The 18,915-nt window shown below is 36.8% G+C and overlaps 1 protein-coding gene across 1 annotated transcript; it reads right to left on the bottom strand.

Annotated features, from left to right (window-relative positions):
* Window positions 1–3,925: 3,925 nt before the first annotated feature.
* On the bottom strand, window positions 3,926–11,834 carry LOC141592255 (uncharacterized). The gene is made up of 9 exons (XM_074412860.1): window positions 11,398–11,834; window positions 9,554–9,615; window positions 7,726–7,780; window positions 7,503–7,601; window positions 7,333–7,419; window positions 6,779–6,895; window positions 6,576–6,668; window positions 4,914–4,944; window positions 3,926–4,398 (listed from the first exon to the last, which is right to left on the bottom strand). The coding sequence occupies exons 1-9, from the start codon at window positions 11,503–11,505 to the stop codon at window positions 4,205–4,207; spliced, it is 846 nt and encodes a 281-aa protein (XP_074268961.1). The 5' UTR covers window positions 11,506–11,834; the 3' UTR covers window positions 3,926–4,204.
* Between the last annotated feature and the right edge of the window lie 7,081 nt (window positions 11,835–18,915).

The following is an 18,915-nucleotide window of genomic DNA, read 5'->3' as shown; positions in this document are numbered from 1 at the left end:
AAATGAAGATGAAATACGCATGCCTCCTCTCCTTTCATTTTGTCTTGGTTTTTTATGTGTAGAGATGGGTGTTCCTTGCACCTTTTTCTTTTAAAATTACACTTTTCTCCATTAAAATTGCACTTTTTTCGGCCAAAATTACACTTTTTGTTGTTAGAATTACACTTTTTGTTGTTAGAATTACACTTTTTTCTGTTAAAACTACACTTTTCTCCATTAAAATTACACTTTTTTCTGTTAAAATTATACTTTTTTCTGCTAAAATAACACTTTTTTCGGTTAAAATTACACTTTTTTCTACTAAATATGATATATTTTAATATTAAATCTACTAAATATGAAATATTTTCTTTATATTTTTTTTCTTAGTTCTTATTTTTATTTTGTGAGATATTTTTATTTTAGTTTTAGATGTACAAAATAGATATAAGATTATTTGTTGATTTTAATCTTAGATATATTTAAAATATAGTCTTATTTTTAAGGTATTACACTTTTTCCACTAAAATTAGACTTTTTTTTATTAAAATAACACTTTTTTCGGCTAGAATAACACTTTTTGCGGCTAGAATAACACTTTTTTCTGCTAGAATAACACTTTTTTCGACTAAAATTACACTTTTTCTGCTAAAATTACATTTTTTGTTGTTGTTAGGATTACACTTTTTTCTGTTAAAATCACACTTTTCTCCATTAAAATTACACTTTTTTCTGTTAAAATTATACTTTTTTTTGCTACAATAACACTTTTCTCGGCTAAAATTACACTTTTAGTTGTTAGAATTACACTTTTTTTTGTTAAAATTACACTTTTTTTTTTGCTAGAATAACACTTTTTTTGGCTAAAATTACACTTTTTGTTGTTAGAATTACACTTTTTTCTGTTAAAATTATATTTTTTTTGATAGAATAACACTTTTTTCGGCTAAAATTACACTTTTTGTTGTTAGAATTACAATTTTTGTTGTTAGAATTACAGTTTTTTCTGTTAGAATTACACTTACCTCTATTGGACTAATGTTACACTCTCAATGGACTTGGTTATATTCTCATTGGACTAATGTTACATTCTCAATGGACTAAAATTACATTCTCAAATGGACCTGAATTACACTTTTCCTCGACTAAAATTACACTTTTCTGGACTAAAATTACATTCTCCTTGACTAAAAATAACAATCTCATTGGACTGAAATTACACTTACCTGGACTAAAATAACACTTTTTGTCATTAAAATAACACTCGTAATATGCTAAATTACAATAACTTGTGATAAAATTACAAAAATTCCAAATATTATTCGTTAAAATCACTCGGAAAAGATTGAAGTTAAACTTGTAAAACGCTAAATTCTCGAAAATATTCCTTAAAATTACACTTTTTGCTGTTAGAATTATACTCGTAAAATTCTAAAATGTTGAAAACTTGTCTCGAAAAAAAAAAACAAAAAAAACAAAAAAAACGAAACAGTCGAAAACTTGTCTCGAAAAAAAAAAAACGAAAAAAAAACCAAAACAAGAAAAATGTTAACAAAATGTTCATAAACTTTGAAGTATAAGACAAAATATGGTGTTAATTGTATATGATAATGAATTAGTGAATGTATTATTAAAACTAGAGAGAGAAGTGAATTAATTAGTGTTAAGTGTGTTTTTTGCTTTCAATCTCAACCTTCCACCATGCATGATCCAAGGGTTGTGGGAGGGACTTATGGACTCAAAAAAAAAAAAAGGGACTTAGAAGAACTTGACACTATATATATATATATATATATATATATATATATATATATATATATATATATATATATATATATATATATCATCAACAATAATTAGTTTGCTCCATATAATTGAATAGTACCGTTTTTTATGCATGTAAATTTGTCAGAAGAAAAGTTTGAGAGAGACGGTTTTCACTATGTTAGGGAAAGACTACTCTTACCCTTTTATGTGTTTTTCATGACTTTTTTTTTTAATGTTGATCGTTGCTTGAATTGAATCTTAACCTTATACATATTTCTATAATAAGTGTATCTAATTTACCTTTAAGCCTCATTCAAATCTATTTTATTACTCGTGGTACCATTTTTACTTTAAATTGTAAAACGATCGCACAATAAAGTTTTTCAAAACATTTACTCATTTGTCATAATATGATATTTCGATTCGCAAATTAGCAAAAGAACTTTCTTTATCTTTTAATACTCCTTGAAAAATAGATATCAAACTTTGTACTTATCAATAATTTGTGAATATCTTATTTAAATTTTGATTAATATACTTTTATATAATGACAAATGAATGTAAATAATATAATAATAAATTATCAATAGAAAGTGAAGTGTATTATGAGGGAAATAACTTTAAAATTAGTAGGAGAAATACATATGACATTTGAAAAATAAACTTCAAATTATGTATAATTAAATATGACATCAACAATAACAAAAGACGTAGGGGCATATTTCAGTGTTCATTTTACTCTTTACATGAGTAAATTTCATGTAGTACGTATTATGCATGCACAATTGTCACAACCCAGTTCGACCAAGGGCCTTTTAGCCTCATAATACCTCATTTTTTTAATCGAAAGTTGATATAAAATTGGATATTATAAATATATCAAAGGTTTTTTCCTTCTAATTTAATAAAAAGTGAACAAATACAAATGAATAATTTTTTAATATTAATAAATTGTAGATAATTAATTTATTTCCTGTTTCTAATAATAAAATTGTAAAATAATTAATTAATTCTCATTTTTAATAGGAAAATTATATTCCTAATTATAATAGAAAAAGTTTAAATAATTATTTCTCCTAATTCTAATAGTATAATTAGGAAAAAAAAGCCTTAATAAATTGTTAATTTATTTCCTATTTCTAATAGGAAAATGGTAAAATAATTAATTAATTCTCATTTCTAATAGGAAAATTATATTCCTAATTATAATAGAAAAATTATAAATAATTAATTATCTCCTAATTCTAATGCTAATAGTATAATTCGAAAAAAAGCCTCCTAATAGTATAATTAGGAAAAAAAAGCCTTAATAAATTGTTAATTTATTTCCTATTTTTAATAGGAAAATGGTAAAATAATTAATTTATTCTCATTTCTAATAGGAAAATTATATTCCTAATTATAATAGAAAAATTATAAATAATTAATTATCTCCTAATTCTAATGCTAATAGTATAATTCGAAAAAAAAGCCTCATTTAGTTATATATATTGACTCTCCCTATTTCCTTTTTTGTCTATTCACAATACTCTCCCTATTTTCTTATTTGACAAACTTTTATACTTATTTTAATCACCCCACCCCACAACAATACCCCCACAATAATACTTTATCTTATTTTAATCACCTTACCCCATAACAATACTTATTTTAATCACCTAACCGCCACAAAAATACTTATTTTAATCACACAATATCTTCCCTTTCTTCAATCTCCTACCCCACTACAATACTTTACCATATAATACTCTCATCCCTTAATTCCCGTGCCCTCCATGAAAGGGGAGGGTTATTAAGAATAGGAGGGAGTATTAGTTATGTCTCAAGTAAAAATAACAATGATAGCAATGAACGTAGTGAAAGTATTATTACTGACAATGAGATAATGAAACTTGACTGTAGGTTTTGAATTGTATTTTGATTTGAATTATATAAAACAAAGTATTGTTATTATTATGTTGATGTCTTATAGAGTTATAGTAGTAATATTTCATTTTAGATAAGAAATGGGTTTGGCTGGACAGGAAATCAAAACCAACACAAAACCAAACCAAATCAAATAAAAATGAATCAGCCAAAATCATTCTTAAACCAAACCAAAACGGATCTAAAATAATTCTATAAATAATAATAATTTGTAATAATAATAATAATCAATCCAAAACTAAACCAACCATTAGAAAATATAAAAAATAAATTCTACTACTCTATTTTAATTTCATAGTAAAATTAACAATTCCAAACTCATGCTTCTCCCCTAACCAAACGGTTTTAAAGAATGCTTGATTAAAAAACGTGAATGAAGCAATATTGTACATTGAAATTCAAATTTAGAGCAACAAAAATTGGCTCACTTTGCCCCCTCCGGAACACTCGCTTTTCTGTATAGTAATCTAATATCGGACCCAGCCTAACTCAACTATTATAGGGACTTGCAAATATATGTACACGTTGCTTATTATTGCGCAAAATCATTCCTAGATGAGTCAATCTTGATAACAAGAGGTTGCCAGAGATCCGAGGTTTGCTTACTCACAATAGGCAGATTTGGCGCGTCTTCTGAGGCCAAAATTCCCTCGAGATCGCCATTTTCAGCTAATGCTTTGTCCAATGAAGCTTTAGCAACTCTCATTACACACATTATTAGAGCCACTGAACAAGAAGAGAAATAATAAGGCCGATAATCACAGGAAAGAAACAGATGAGATCTTTTATGTCATGATGTTGGTATTATCTCTGCCCCCAATATTATTATTGTCCTAATTTTTCGTTCATTTTCGGATACTCAATGAACTGCTTTGTCAAAGTTCTCTTTAAGAATTTTCTTTTTTCCAAGGTTTTATATTTGCATATGTCAAACATCTAAAACCCTGCAATCGTATGTTAAAATTCTATTTTGGTAGCTATATTCTTTATGGTCAAAAGGTCTTATAGAAGAATTAAAGAATTTTGGTAGGTAATAATGGACTAAATATGAATTTTCTTTTAGCAAGTACCAACAAACTAAACAACCTATCTACTTTGGGTCGAAACAAGAAAACACCGATGTGTGCCATCATTTTGGGACAAAGGTAATACTGAGTATTCAACAGAAGTCTGAAAAACTGGGACATAGACTTTGTCAAATAAACATCATTGAAGATGAATACTGAATAGTTAAAACTTACCAGATACCAATAGACCTAACCCAATGAATACCTGCATCACCAAGATTCTCAAATGAGATCATTTTCAAATGGCTGATGAAAAGCAAAATGAAGTCAACGAAAATAAATTATACGCTGCAGAATTTGAAAATGGCAGAAGTTCAGCAATGGAAACTTCTCAGGGAGATTAGTTTTCTGCCTGGTATAATTTATCACATGCTCATCAAAGATCCACAAAACTGCAATCTAATTCTTCTTAGCATTGTACTCTGTAGTTCTTTATTTTCTTATATTACCCTTCCCAAAACTTGTATACAATACTAGTACTAGAGGTGGCAATCGGGTCAGTCGGGTCAGATTTGGGTCCGGTCAACTCGGGTTCGGGTCATATCGGGTCGGGTCACTTTGGTCAAATGATGTGTTGGGTTTGGGTCGGGTCACTATCGGTCCGGTTACTTTATCACATTACGTCATTTTTTTGACCATTAAATTAAGTTTTTAACCATTATTTGGCTTAATTACTTCATTATTAAGTCAAACGTATCAATCTAAACACAAAATCACTTTCATTTTGATCAATATTAAGCTTAATAATTGTCGGGTCATCAAAATTTAATCGGGTCGGGTCAATATCGGGTCGAGACTGGAACCCTGATTGTCAAGTCATGTCGGGTTACGGGTCAGTTTCGGGTTGCACAATTCTCGGGTACTATCGGTCGGGTTTGCACGAGTTCGGGTCGGGTCAGACTTGCCAACTCTAACGAGTTATATGCAAGTTATTTAGGTAAAGTGTTGAGTTTTCCAGAAATCTAGCATACAACTTTTATGACATCCTATTCCAGTTTTATCTTTAAAATTCAATGGTTTGAGCAGAAGTTATGGTTAAACTCAAACTTATCCCTCTAATGAGGAGGCTATTTTTGTCAGAGGTTAATGAGAATCGCATAAAGCTCGTAAGCTTAATTCCATTATACACCAAATCTTAGCGCGATTGAGTCTGCTGGCTCTATTGCAGATGGAGACATGGTAAAAGACGTCTTTTGAAGTGGGCAAATATGCAGACAGAATTGTCATACTAGCAAATAATTATCGGCAAGGAGAAGAATAAAGCTTTCGGAGTTAAAATCACTGAAGGGGGCATCCATCTAGACTAGCAAAGACTCGATCAAAACAATGTGACATCAGAAAGGTCATGCTCTCACAGGTTTGTTTTCTGATACCGACGAGTGTTCAGTTCCTTAAGAGCATCCGCAATGATGAGGTGCCCCATATTTTATCTTTCCTTTTCTTATTCGTCTACCTCATTTTCCACTAACTTTTCCATTTACCCTCCCCATTTTATAATTACATCTACGCAATAATGAGGTTCCCCAACAAAACTAATATACATGTAATCTTTTGGGAACCTCCCCAAAAGAACACACATTTTGCCTTGTATTTTGTTGAGGACCTCCTCTAAAACTAGTAGAACCCCATATTATGGGAATGTATGTGCAATAATGAGGTGCCTCATATGAGGAGAGAGAAGGTATATGGGGAGCTAAAATCCCACCTTTGCAGATGCTCTAAGCATAACAAGGATCAGTACTGTGTACTAATATTGTTTTGACTCCAACACAGTGTATACTGAGGATAAGACAGGTACTACGAAAGACTAATTGATTAAAAGCTGATGGTACATACCAATCTAGTTGAAGAAACATCGTTCCATCCATGTGTGACATCAGAAAGGTCTTTCAGTGTTGTTCCGACATAAACGAAAGCAAATGTGATAGGCTTCACCAAAAGAAAAGTAAAGATTTCAGAAATCAGAAAAGGTGGGGTGGGAATGAGAAACTGTGAAAGCGCTAGAAAACAATAAACCTCCATTGAATAGAAGAGCATACCATCATTCCCAACCAAGTAGCCAACATGTAAGCCCCTAAGCTGACTGGCGTTACAGACAAAAGGTAGTTTAACATATTAAACGGTAAGAGTGGTACTAGTCGAAGAAGGAAAACAATCTGCAAAGAAAAGAGTTCAATACAATAAATCAACCACAAAAACAACACAACATAAAGAAAAAAAGGGAAAAATCTTTTTATTAAAAAATTCACACAAAAACACAATAAAGTATTAGTTTCTCCTTCCACCCAAAAGAAAATGTCTCCTCTCGCATTTCACATACTATAGATATACAATTCATCTTCTAACAAAACAACTTCTATTACAGCGATACCAGCTTCAGTGTTGGCCTTTAGATAGTTGGTCAAGAATGTTTTCACAAGAACTCCCCTACTTTCTCCCCGGGTAAGAAATGATGACATCTTTTACTCACTTGCTTGAAGTAGCAAATATAATATAATCAAACAAAACGAATGTGTTTAACTTACACATTTAGCTTTTTTTTTCCCAAGAGACTTAATCATGGTCAGAATTTCAAAAATAACTAATAGGATACCTTAAAGCCAGATCTCTGAATAGCAATAGCAACTGCATGGAACTTGGGGTAATTCTTCAGCTTTGACATAACATAAGATTTTCCAATCTGCCAAAAGTCCAAAAAAGTAAAAGTCAGATTTTAAAAGATATGTTGGAAACGTATGAAGAGAGGGATTAACTGAGACTAACTGTTCTGCCAAGAAGAAAAGCAACTGTAGCACCGAGTGTGGCTCCAACTGAGTCAGCAATAAATCCAAGAGGAAGCCCAAAAAGATAACCTCCACCAAGCTGGAAAACAGAATAGGGTGAGAATAAATGCTTCATGCATTCAGCCAGATATACGGCTAAAGGGGGTCAGCAGATTGACCAGAATGTATGGAAAATCTAAAGGCCAAAAATAACAATCACAGACCGTGAGTACTGATGCCGGAACTGCTAGAACTGTGAGAGGGATGTATGCAACTGCCCTGGAGAAATAAGACACTTGTCTTTGTTAAGCTGCAGTATCAAGAGAAAAGCATTGGCGTCCCTACTGAAGTAATTATTCTGCCTTATGTGATTTGTCATGTAGGGCGTTTGACAAAACAAATAAAAAGAGCTAAAAAAGAACATTCAGATGAGGAAAACCTTCCTGGCCTTTTCCATGTACACATTATATATTTCGCTAATGATTCTTTTTATTTCGAAGGCCGCCCCCCATGGCGCTTAAATGCCAACACTTGAAGTTGAATTTTTTACTCGAATCACCCATTCACCTGTACCAAGTACTAAACTTGCTGCGTAAGTCCGCCCCTTTGAGTAATTATCTGCAATCAGTCCTGTTTCCATAGGATTTGATTTCACACAAACAGAATCTAGAATACTACTCCCTCCATTCTCTGGAAACATACCACTTCTTTTTCGGCCCATTCACAGGATTCATATCATTTCCTTAAATGGCGAAAGTAAAACCTTTCAAATGACCCAAATACCCTAATCATAGTACTAACCCCTTATCCTAAAACATACCCCCTCATCCCCCCTTTCTCCCTCCCAATTAACCACACACCATATGGATAGAAGTTAGAACCACCACATCCCATCACCACCATCCTCACCACCTGACTTACCACCTCCTCATCACCACCAGAATTACCCTCATCCTCAGTTCCTCACCACCATAACCGCCGCCTCCTAATCACAGCCAAAGCACAACCTCATCACCTTGTTGACTCTAAAGTCTAAACCAGCGCGCAACTACCCAAAGAAAACCATGATCTCGAGACACAACCTCCTACCACCACCACCATGATGCTGACCACAACTACAATCATCCCCTCAACCTTCACAACCCTCCCCAAGCCCCAACAACGAAACAACCACCCCCAACAACCAGAAATATTCCCCAACTCCCTGAAAGACTACCCTCAACCACAAAAAACCCATCCCCCCACACAAAAACCTACCCCGCCCTCGAAATCCCTAGCCCTAGTCCTAGATGGGGAAGGACGTGTCATGAGTGGGGATGGGTTTTCGGTGGGGAGGTCACCGAGGGAAGGCGGTGGAGAAGGATCGTTAGGCGAGAATAGTCAGAGGTGGGGTTATGTGGTGGCTGGAGAGTGGGTTATGGTGGTGGGGGTGGACGTGGGGTGTTCGTTGGTGGTGGAGGTGGGTTGTGGTGGCCAGTTAAGGAGGAGCTTCCGCTGCCACCAGCTGTGGTTTGTGGTGGGGTGGGATTTGGGAGGTGTTATGAATGATGTAGACGGAGAGGGTTGTATTAAGGGTAGGTCGAAGGAAAGGTATTTTGGTCATTCCATCACATGCCTTAATTTTTGTTACATTTGCTAATGGTACCTTTCCATAGAATGAGAAGGAGTATATAACAAGAAAGAAAGAAGCACATTACATGCATCCCAAATTTAATTACATTTCACTTTTACTTCCAATTAAACAAATGAGTTCGATTCTTTGGCTTTGCAGTAGGATGGAAACAAGCTAAACTATAACGTAGCAGTCAATAACTCATTATCAACACACAATTCTTGAAGCCAACTTTAATGTAGGCCGTCCGGAAACAACGTCTTAGGTTTTCAATATAGGGAATAGACTACATATCTCCACCCTCTTTTCTCTGTCTATGGCGGGGAACATTTGAGACACTGGGATAATATTGTTGTTGACCTCTATGTCTTCTTACACATTAAAAAAACATACAAAAATTTTTAAATGGGAAGGAAAAAGTGTACTAGGAAGAAACTTACAGAACAAAGGGACCCCAAGGGCCAAGGTCCTCCTTTACCCATTGCAAGAAATCCTTTAGATACTGCCAAGACAATCTTTTGCGTGTCAATATAAAAAGCCAAAACAATGGAAAATCTATACAAGCAAGCTTGAGAATTCATTGAAAGATGTTCTCTCTAAATGATCGTAAACCTGATCATATATTACTTGCCAATGAGCCAAGCTCATTTTCCTTATGATGTGAAGATTCTATTCTTTTTTTTTTTTTTAAATAAAAAAAAATTGGTCCCAACTATGGAGTGACACCAAAAGGTCAAGAATACTTGATTGTCCAATAATCCCTCAGTACAATCTTTTCACAATGGAAGAAACTAACACTCCTAAGTCCTAACCAACAGTTGGAGCAAAAGATGGCCGCACAATGATGACTGTTGAATGCTGATAAAGAATTCATTCTTCTGTTTCCCCAAACAGTAATTAGCTAAATTATGGCTCATGTGAAACTGAAACAGACAATCCCACTGAATCAACAGGTAGAGTCGCTCAAAGTTGTCTTCTAAAAATGTTTTCCACATAAAACTACATAAGCTTAAAGGTAGATGACGAGCACTCTTTCAAGAAACAGAAACTCCACATTCGTTATCCCTTTCCTACAACCTCTCAAGTATTATATCCCCTTCCATAACCACGAAATAATACACCATTGTTAAAACTAAAGGTATTCTATGCTTCATTAAGCAAATGGTATTACACTGTATTGTCAATTTGTCAAGAATCGAGGTTGTTATTCCACAGATAGAGTCGTTCATAGCCGTCTTCTAAAAATGTTTTCCGCGGAAAACTACACAAGCTTAAAGGTAGATGCCGAGCACTCTTTAAACGGACATAACTCCCTCGTTTGTATTCCCACATATTAGTCCCCACCATGCACAATAGTTCACTGATGACACTGTTTTTGCGTCGTGAATTCGGTGAAATGATACAGATGAATCAATTCGCGATTGTGTGATACTAAATTCGTATGAATAAATTCGCCCGGTTTGTTTTGAAATAGCAAAACCACATTGAGCTATAAATGAAATTGGCAACCTTGTCCACAATTAGACTTTCTTCCAATGTACTTCCTCCTATTCCCTGGAAAGTGAAAATGCTACATTTTCTGTTTTAGCTATGATTTTGAGTGTAATATGACACTACTTTATCGGGTGAGACACCTCCCTCACACAACCATAATATTTGGATCAAAAGCCAACATTGTAATTCCAAAGAATAGAAGCATGGCTAAAGAAATAGTCTGGGATATCTCTAACATGTATAATATGAGTCGGGGCCCAACTGTCAAGTCTCCAAAATACTACTCCCGTATATATCATATCAAATTGGTAAACTTTAGTATTATCACATAAGAATAAGTAAATATGAAATACAATGTACTATGTTCAATCTCTTTTACCCCCGTAAACTTATGTGAGATAACCTCTCATCAAACATGTCTAAAGTTTACGGAATCAAGTGAAGCATCACACACACGTAATCTAGCAAATACCAACAACTGACTTGAGAGCTAACAGTAATAGTTAACGGATTGTTTGGATGGAAGATATAAAAGGGAAAGGGACGGATAAGAATTCTCTTATTTTGTACGCAAATATGATTGAAAGGAAAGATTTGACGGAAACCTTCTAACTCCATTCCATTTCCCCCTCCCCTTCTCAAATGCTATCCAAACTTGATCAACGGATAATGCAACATGTTGATCATAAACTAATTCCGGCAATTGAATCCAAAGTAAAGGGAATCGCAATCAAAACCCTAAAAGAGCGGAATAAGGAGTAATACTAACTAACAGGTAGGTAAGGAGTACCTGTTCGATAGGGAGAGAATAGAGGAAAAGGAGAGCGACGAGGAGGAGGAGGACGGTGGCGAATCGGCGGAGAGCAGAAGGAAAAGAAGTGGGGACGACGAAAGCCATAGAGCGACGGAGGAGTAACAACCACGACCGGGTGGTGCGGCGGCGGTCCTCACCGTCCTCGGTGAACTCCGCCTTCAATGACGATCTTGCCCTTAAGCTGCTCAGCCCACCTATGTTTGCCAGCTTTATTGTAGAAATGTAGATGAATTATAATATGGTTGAACTACCTTATGAGTTATGATCGCTACGGATCTAGAATTCTGTTATTGTACGGTTGGGTGATTTGGGTTGCATTTTACTCTCGTATTCTCCCTTTTTCTGGTAGTTACTACCTGTTTTACGACTTACGAGGATGGGAGACAAACCACCTAAATCAACACCGTGTCATTATATCTCCACAGATCCGACCCGTTCTTTTGTACCTCAACTCTGTATTTGTTCTGTGTGCGGAAACTATCTGAATTAAACAAAACAAAAGGAAAATTAAATTGAATGGAACTTTTATCAAATGAATTCAAGTTCAAAAAGACATGGTCTTAAACGAAAAATTCAGAGCCAACTCTTATTATTGTTAGAGAATTCTTAGAATTACGGGTTAATAAACGGGTCATTGTAACTGTTTTGGCAGGGATTTTGCTAAATGAGAACGGCCTGCCAGGAGAGTTAAGGAGGGGTGATCTAACTCAAATAACTTGCCTCACTAGTGCTACTAAGTAAATAAATAAATGATAAGTAAAGACACAAAGATTCTATACGTGGAAAAACCCTGGGAATAAGGGGAAAAAACCACGCGTACCAAGCTAGAAGTGATTGTTACTATGATTTTGTATAGCCTGACAGAGTATTTATGTATCAGGCATGACAGGCAAAAATATTGCTAAATAATACAAGAATAGAAGTGAGAATGAGAGTGTCTTTCATGTCCCTTTTGTTTTTATCTTCTCTTCAATTTATATTAGCTTCCCCCGTCTTCTTTTTCTTCCATTTAGGGTTTCCTGGTAAATAGGGCTTGTGCCCTATTTATCCGGAGGTAGTTGACAGTATTTTAGTCGTTGCCTTTGACCCTTGCCTCTATCTTTTCCTTTTGAACTAGTCTTCCTTGTTTGTAAGGATAGTATTTAAACAACTTGGTTGTTGCCTGCTCAGCTTGTGCGACGCTTTTCTTGTGCCTGACGTGTTCTCCTTTCAGGCTAGTGGTCAGTTATTGTCTGTCTTGTATCAACTCCTACTTGGTGCTTGTCTATATTCTCTTAGTGTCTGGTTTCAAGTGTCCTTTGCTTGAGTCTTGGTTTTGATTATTGCCTGGCCTCTGTCAGGTCAGGCAAGGTAATTCTGGGCCCAACAATTGCCCCTTATCTGCTTATTCCATTATTGGGTCCGGCCAGGAATAAGGAGATAAAAATTTGGGTCTGACAAAGAACTGTGCAGGGATCTTTTTATCGGATTAGAAGTTGTGTTTGATTCAGCTTCTTGTAACGGCTATTTGTCATAAATAGGGTAGGTTCACAAAACCCTAGGAGAGTCATGATTAGCCTCAACCACTTACTTTCCTAGCCGTTTTGATTTTGCGGTTATAAATACTTTGCCTTGCACTGTCTTGTTTTCATATTCCAACCTCAAAATTTCTTCTTTCTCTTTCTAGAATTCTCTCTTTGCAAAAAAAATCAATTTTCAACAAGAAATAAAATATGGCTGGTGGTAGAAGAACGACGGCTGCTTCCAAGGCTGTTGTTGAGGCTGAGAAAGTTCCTGCTGAGATTGAGAAGGTTCCTACTGAGGTTGAGAAAGTTCCAGACATCATCCCCGAGGATGAAGTGGTGGAGGTGGTTCTTTTGATTTTATCCATGTCATATAAAGGGGTTGAATATACTCCCGTTAAGTCTTTGCGACTTCTTTCAATGAAGCCAATCGATTGAAACCAACTTTTGAGCATTATTTGAAGGGTAGGGGCCTTATTCCTAATGAGGCCGAGGTTTGGATTCCTGAGAGTGGTCCAGTCGGGGCTAATTGGGGTAGTCCAGTGGTTCGTATTTTTGAATGGGCATTCAGGGGTGGATGTCAGCTTCCTCTTTCTTCTCTTATGGCTGAGGTGATCAGGGCCATTAGGGTTCCATCGTTTCAACTCATGCCAATGGTTTGGAAAATTGTTCACTCAGTTGAGCAGTTGTGTGCTAAACATAAATTGGTTATCACCCTGGACGACTTCAAGAATGTCTACCACTTGAAGAGTCATTCTCTTTTGGACGGTTCAATCTTGAGTCGGTCAAAGATGGCTCACCTGATTACTAATTTTGATTCAGGAGATGATAAGGGATGGGCTCAAACTTATATGTTTATCAAGGCCGATTCAATTGCCCCCGACTGGATTATCTCAACTATCCTACATTGAAGGAGGTAACTTTCTTTTCTATTGTATTTTGATTTGACACTGATATATTTTGGGAAATCTACTTACTTGCTTTTGTTTCTTGTAGTGAATGACTGGGTGAACAATCCACGATCTTGAGGGGCCTACCGACCGGATAGCGACTTTTATGGCGTTGCCTGAAGAGGAGAGGGCATGGCCTGCCTGTCTGGGGCAAACACCTATGCCTCGTTTTAAGAAGGCCAAATTGAGTACTTATAAGCCAGTAAAAAGTGCTAAAGCGTCAGGGGCTTCTTCGTCAGGGAGTAAGTTTTGCTTTCTTTTGTTTTGTTGATTCCTGCTTTGGACATGTGTTTATATTGCTGATTTAGAGTCTCGTCGTGCAGCCACCATGGCTTCTGCTAGGATAGCTAGTTTTGGTTTGTCTTTGGTGAAGGCAGGGGTTTCCCAAATCACAGGGGAGAAATCTAAAAGCAGCGAGGCCACATGGAGTGATAGTGTTGTTCAGATTCAGGAGCCTGTGTAGGAAGTCCAGTTGGTGTCGCCTGAGAAGGTTGTAGATGAGGGTGGTCGTGCTGAGAAGAGGAAAAGAGTAGATGAATCATTAGGAGGGGTTCATGAGGCCAGGGGGGTTAGGGCTCGGTTGGATGAGGTTCAGTTTGCAAAGGAACAAATCCAGGCACATGCCTTTATGGTTGACGATCCTTATTACCAGTATCAGGCAGAGGATTCTTCTGCCCGTGCCTTGGCTGCTATGTATCATACCAGGGATTATGCCGCCAACCTAATCACCATGCTTCAGGAGGTATATATTTTTTTGTCTAATTTTGTATGGGTGTTTGTGTGTGTTTATTTGTTTTTTTTGTTCTGTGGCTTAGATGGGTATGTTTTCTCTGCTAGAATGTCAATGATATGTTGAGGGGTGCCTGTCAGCTAGATTCTGTCCATAGCCTAAAAAATACCCTGGATTGGGAGGTACAGATTTTGAAGAAAGATACTGCAAAGTTTAAGGCTAAATTGTAAGTGTCAAAAGCTGAGAATCATTCGTTGAAGGAGGATAATGAGGCAGGGAAGGCTAGGTTGGTGGTGGAGTCTTCTAAACTAAAATCTGCTCAGGATGCCCTGAAAGCTCTTCAGACCAAGTTTGACACCGTTCAGGAAGAGCTGAAGGCTGAAAAGTAGGCTATGCAGGAGCAATTGAAGGTGAATGAAGAGTTGGATGTGGAGAGGGATCTGGTATAGGCCAGGTATAAGGATGCTGCACTTTACTTCTTTGGCAGGGGTCGTGTGGATGCTAGGGGTGTTCAGAATAAACCGAACCGCAAAACCGAAAAACAGTCCATTTTTAAGGTTCGATTAACCGAACCGTTTCGACAAAGTGGTTCTTTGAAGCGAACCGTTAATTTTATTATGGAAAAGGTTCGGTTAAGGTTCACAATTTTAGATAACCGGTTAACCGTGAATCGAACCGTTTGACAAAAAAGTAAGGAAAAAATTAAAATATTATATAAAAAACTGTTCGTTCGTTTAATTTTCTTACTGAATCCAAATTTAAAATTTCTTAAATTAATTAATGCTAAAGTTTAGCTTATTAACTTTATTGTTGGGTATAATATATAATGAAAATTAAATTAAACTATTAGAAAAAATTCCCAAAAATTAACGAAAACTGAAAAAAAGTAATATAGAACGATTATCGGTTAACCGGTAACCGAACCACTAATAACCGTTTAAAGTGGTTAACCGAACCGTTTATAACCGTTTCTAACGGTGCGGTTTAGGTTCGGAGTTTTGCCGAATTGAACCGTGTGCGAACCGAATTAAATTAGAGGTTCGATGAACCGAACCACGAATGAACACCCCTAGTGGATGCCATGAAGGAACCTGTTGAAGTCAGGCCTTTTTGGAATCCTGATCAGGAATTGGCCAATCTCAATACTACCTATCCTGAGCTTTGCAAGCTGCATGCTGATGAGGAAGTGGACTCTACACCTTCCAAGGAAAAAAGTGGTGATGCTGAAGAGGAAGGGGGTGAGGACGAAGAGGAAGAGGAGGCTGCTAATAAGGGAATTGGTTCTGCTACGGCTTCTAAGGCAGGCTGATTTTGTTTTTGCTGTTTTTGTGATGTTTTTAGTTTGTGTGGTTTTGGCCTATCTAGGGGGGATGTTCCCTGGACAAACAGTTAGTTTTTGATTTGTTTTTGGAGGTTTGTTTTGTCTTGCCCCTGGAGGAGTGTATCCCTGGGTAAACATTCTGTTTTGGTATAAATGTGTCATCTTCTTTCCTTGATTTCTTTGACTGACTTGACTTGTACCTGAAAATAATTCATTTGACGTTTTTCTGTTAGAATAATGCCTGTTAGAAGGGCTTATGGCCCTCATTCCATTTATGGGAAATGATGGCTTTGTTGCCTGTCAGGAGGGCTTTTTGAGAGGAGGGTGGTTGCCAGTCAGGAGAGCTTATGGCCCTCAGCCTGTCAGGAGGGCTTATTTGGACAAGTAGTCTGGTCTATTCCATCATTGGACTTGTCTTTTATGTACTGAGCTCGGTTTAGTTTTTAGGTCAGGCAGACAGGTGCCAAATTTATTGTAGAGCATTTCAGGAATGCTTTTCAGGTTGGGTGGAGTGGCCCTCAATCCTGAATATTTGTTTAAACCTAAGTGTAGCATATAACAAATGAAAAGAAGGCGTGAAACAAGTTTTCAGGATTTTATATAAAATGATCTAAATAAGCAGACTAGGCAGAGCTAAAAAATGACAGGCATGTTGTGCAGGCAGCTGGGTAAATAACAGGGAGGTACATTTTGTAGGGGACTTATTTAGTTTTGTTGAAACACGTAAGAAGTTGATAGTTTTACCTGTTTGTGGTTTAAGTATGAAATAACTTTAAGTGGGTGATGTTCCAGGATCTGGGGATCATTTCTCCTTCCAAGGTTTGCAGCCTGTAAGCTCTTTGTCCTACTATTGAATCAATTAGGTATGGTCTTTCCCATGTTGGAGCTAGTTTGCCTGCGTTTTTCTCTCTGGTGTTAGGGAAGACTTTTCTTAGGACCAGGTCTCCTTCCTTGAATACTCTAATGTTGACATTCTTGTTGTAGCTTCTGCCTACTGTTTGTTGATAGGAGGCTATCCTAACCTTAGCTGTATCCCTTAGTTCTTCGGTTAGGATCAAGTTATCTTGTAATGGTGGTCTGTTCTCCTCTATGGTATTCAGGCTGCTTCTGGTGGTTGGTATATGAATTTCTGCTGGGATTACTGCTTCACAGCCATAGACCAGGAAATAGGGTGTCTGGTTTGTGGCTGTTTTGGGTGTAGTCCTGTCAGCCCATAGGACTAAGGGGAGTTCTTCAGCCCATCTTCCTTTTTTCCTTTTCAACTTTTTCTTCAGGCAGTTAATTACTACTTTGTTGCTTGATTCCGCCTGACCGTTGGCTTTTGGGTAGCCTGGTGTGGATGTGACTAGGTTGATATTCCATTGTGCACAGAAATTTGTTGTCCTCTTTCCCACAAATTGTGTACCGTTGTCACATACTATTTCTGAAGGTATTCCATATCTACATATGATATTTCGTTTCATGAATGATATGACGTCCTTCTCTTTGACTTGCCTGTATGCAATCCATTTGGAAAAGTAATCAGTCATTGCCAGCATGAAAAATTTTTGTCCTGGTGCTTGAGGTAATTTGCCTACTATGTCCATGCCCCATTTCATGAATGGCCAGGGGGCTGAGATGGAATGTAGTAGCTCTGATGGTTGGTGGATATAAGGGGAGTGAATTTGGCAGGCTTCACATTTAGAGCTGTATGCTATACAGTCAGCTCTCAGGGTTGGCCAAAAGTAGCCTGTCCTGAGAACTTTACTTGCCAAGCTTCTGCCACCTTTGTGATTTCCACAATATCCATCATGTATATCTTCTATAACTTGTTTAGCATCATGTGGTTCCAGGCAGCGTAAGTAAGGTCCAGCCTGTGACTTTTTAAACAATGTGTTATTGATAATGGTGTAGGTAGAGGCCTTGACTCTTAGGGCCCTTGCTTCGTTCTTATCATTAAGGAGTATCCCCTGTAAGAACCAATCATAGTATGGTTTGGTCCAGGAAGTTGTGTCCTCGTGGATGGGATAGATTTGGTCAGACCTTTCTATGGTTGGTTCCAACAGATGGATAATTGGTATCTTATTAAACACAGCAGGGCTGAAGTTTGATCCCAGGTTGGCTAGGGCATCAGCCTGGGTATTTAAAACCCTTGGTATTTGGTCAATGTCAAAGGATTTGAATTTTTTGCAAAGGTTTTTAACGTATTCTAGATAAAGCACCATTTTGAATCATTTGCTGCATATATTCCTTTGACTTGATTGAAAATTAAGAGAGAGTCAGTTTTTACCTTGAGGTTTGTTACACCAAGTTCTATACATACCTTAAGTCCGGCTATCAGGGCTTCATACTCAGCTTCATTGTTTGTGGCTTTGAATTCACAACTAATAGCCTGTGCAATTAGGTCTCCCTGTGGTGATTTCACTACTAGTCCTAGGCCAGTCCCTTTCATATTTGTCGCTCCATCTACATGTAGGGTCCATTTCTGGTCTGATTTATGGGTGTCAAGGTGATTGACCTCTTTTATAAGGTCGTTCCGTGGTAGGGATCAATTCACCACGAAGTCTGCTAATGCCCGAGACTTAATTGCTTTGTTGCCGGGTTCAAAGGTTATGTCATAGGTTTGATTTGCACCGACCATTTTGCCATTCCCGCCGATAACTCAGGTTTTCTCAGGACAGATTTGATAGGCAAGTTAGTTCTTACAATGATTGGGTGGCTTTCAAAATAAGGTCGAAGTTTGGTGCAGGACATGACTAAATCAAGTACATATTTTTCAAGTAAGTCATACCTGGTTTCTGCATCTAGGAGGCTCTTACTTACATAGTAGACTGGATGTTGTTGGCCGTCAATTTCTTTGGTCAGGACTCCACTTACCGCTGTCTCTGCGACAGATAGGTAAACCGTCAGGGGTTCTCCTTTGTCTGGTTTGGCAAGTAGTGGGGGTGTAGTCAGGTATGCTTTAAGATCTTGGAAGGTTGTCTCATGTTCAGGCAACCATTTGAATGACTT

The sequence above is a fragment of the Silene latifolia genome, chromosome 7 (genome assembly GCF_048544455.1).
Source record: "Silene latifolia isolate original U9 population chromosome 7, ASM4854445v1, whole genome shotgun sequence".
NCBI classification, from domain to species: Eukaryota; Viridiplantae; Streptophyta; class Magnoliopsida; order Caryophyllales; family Caryophyllaceae; genus Silene; species Silene latifolia.
This window is presented reverse-complemented; position numbering and strand designations above follow the sequence as displayed.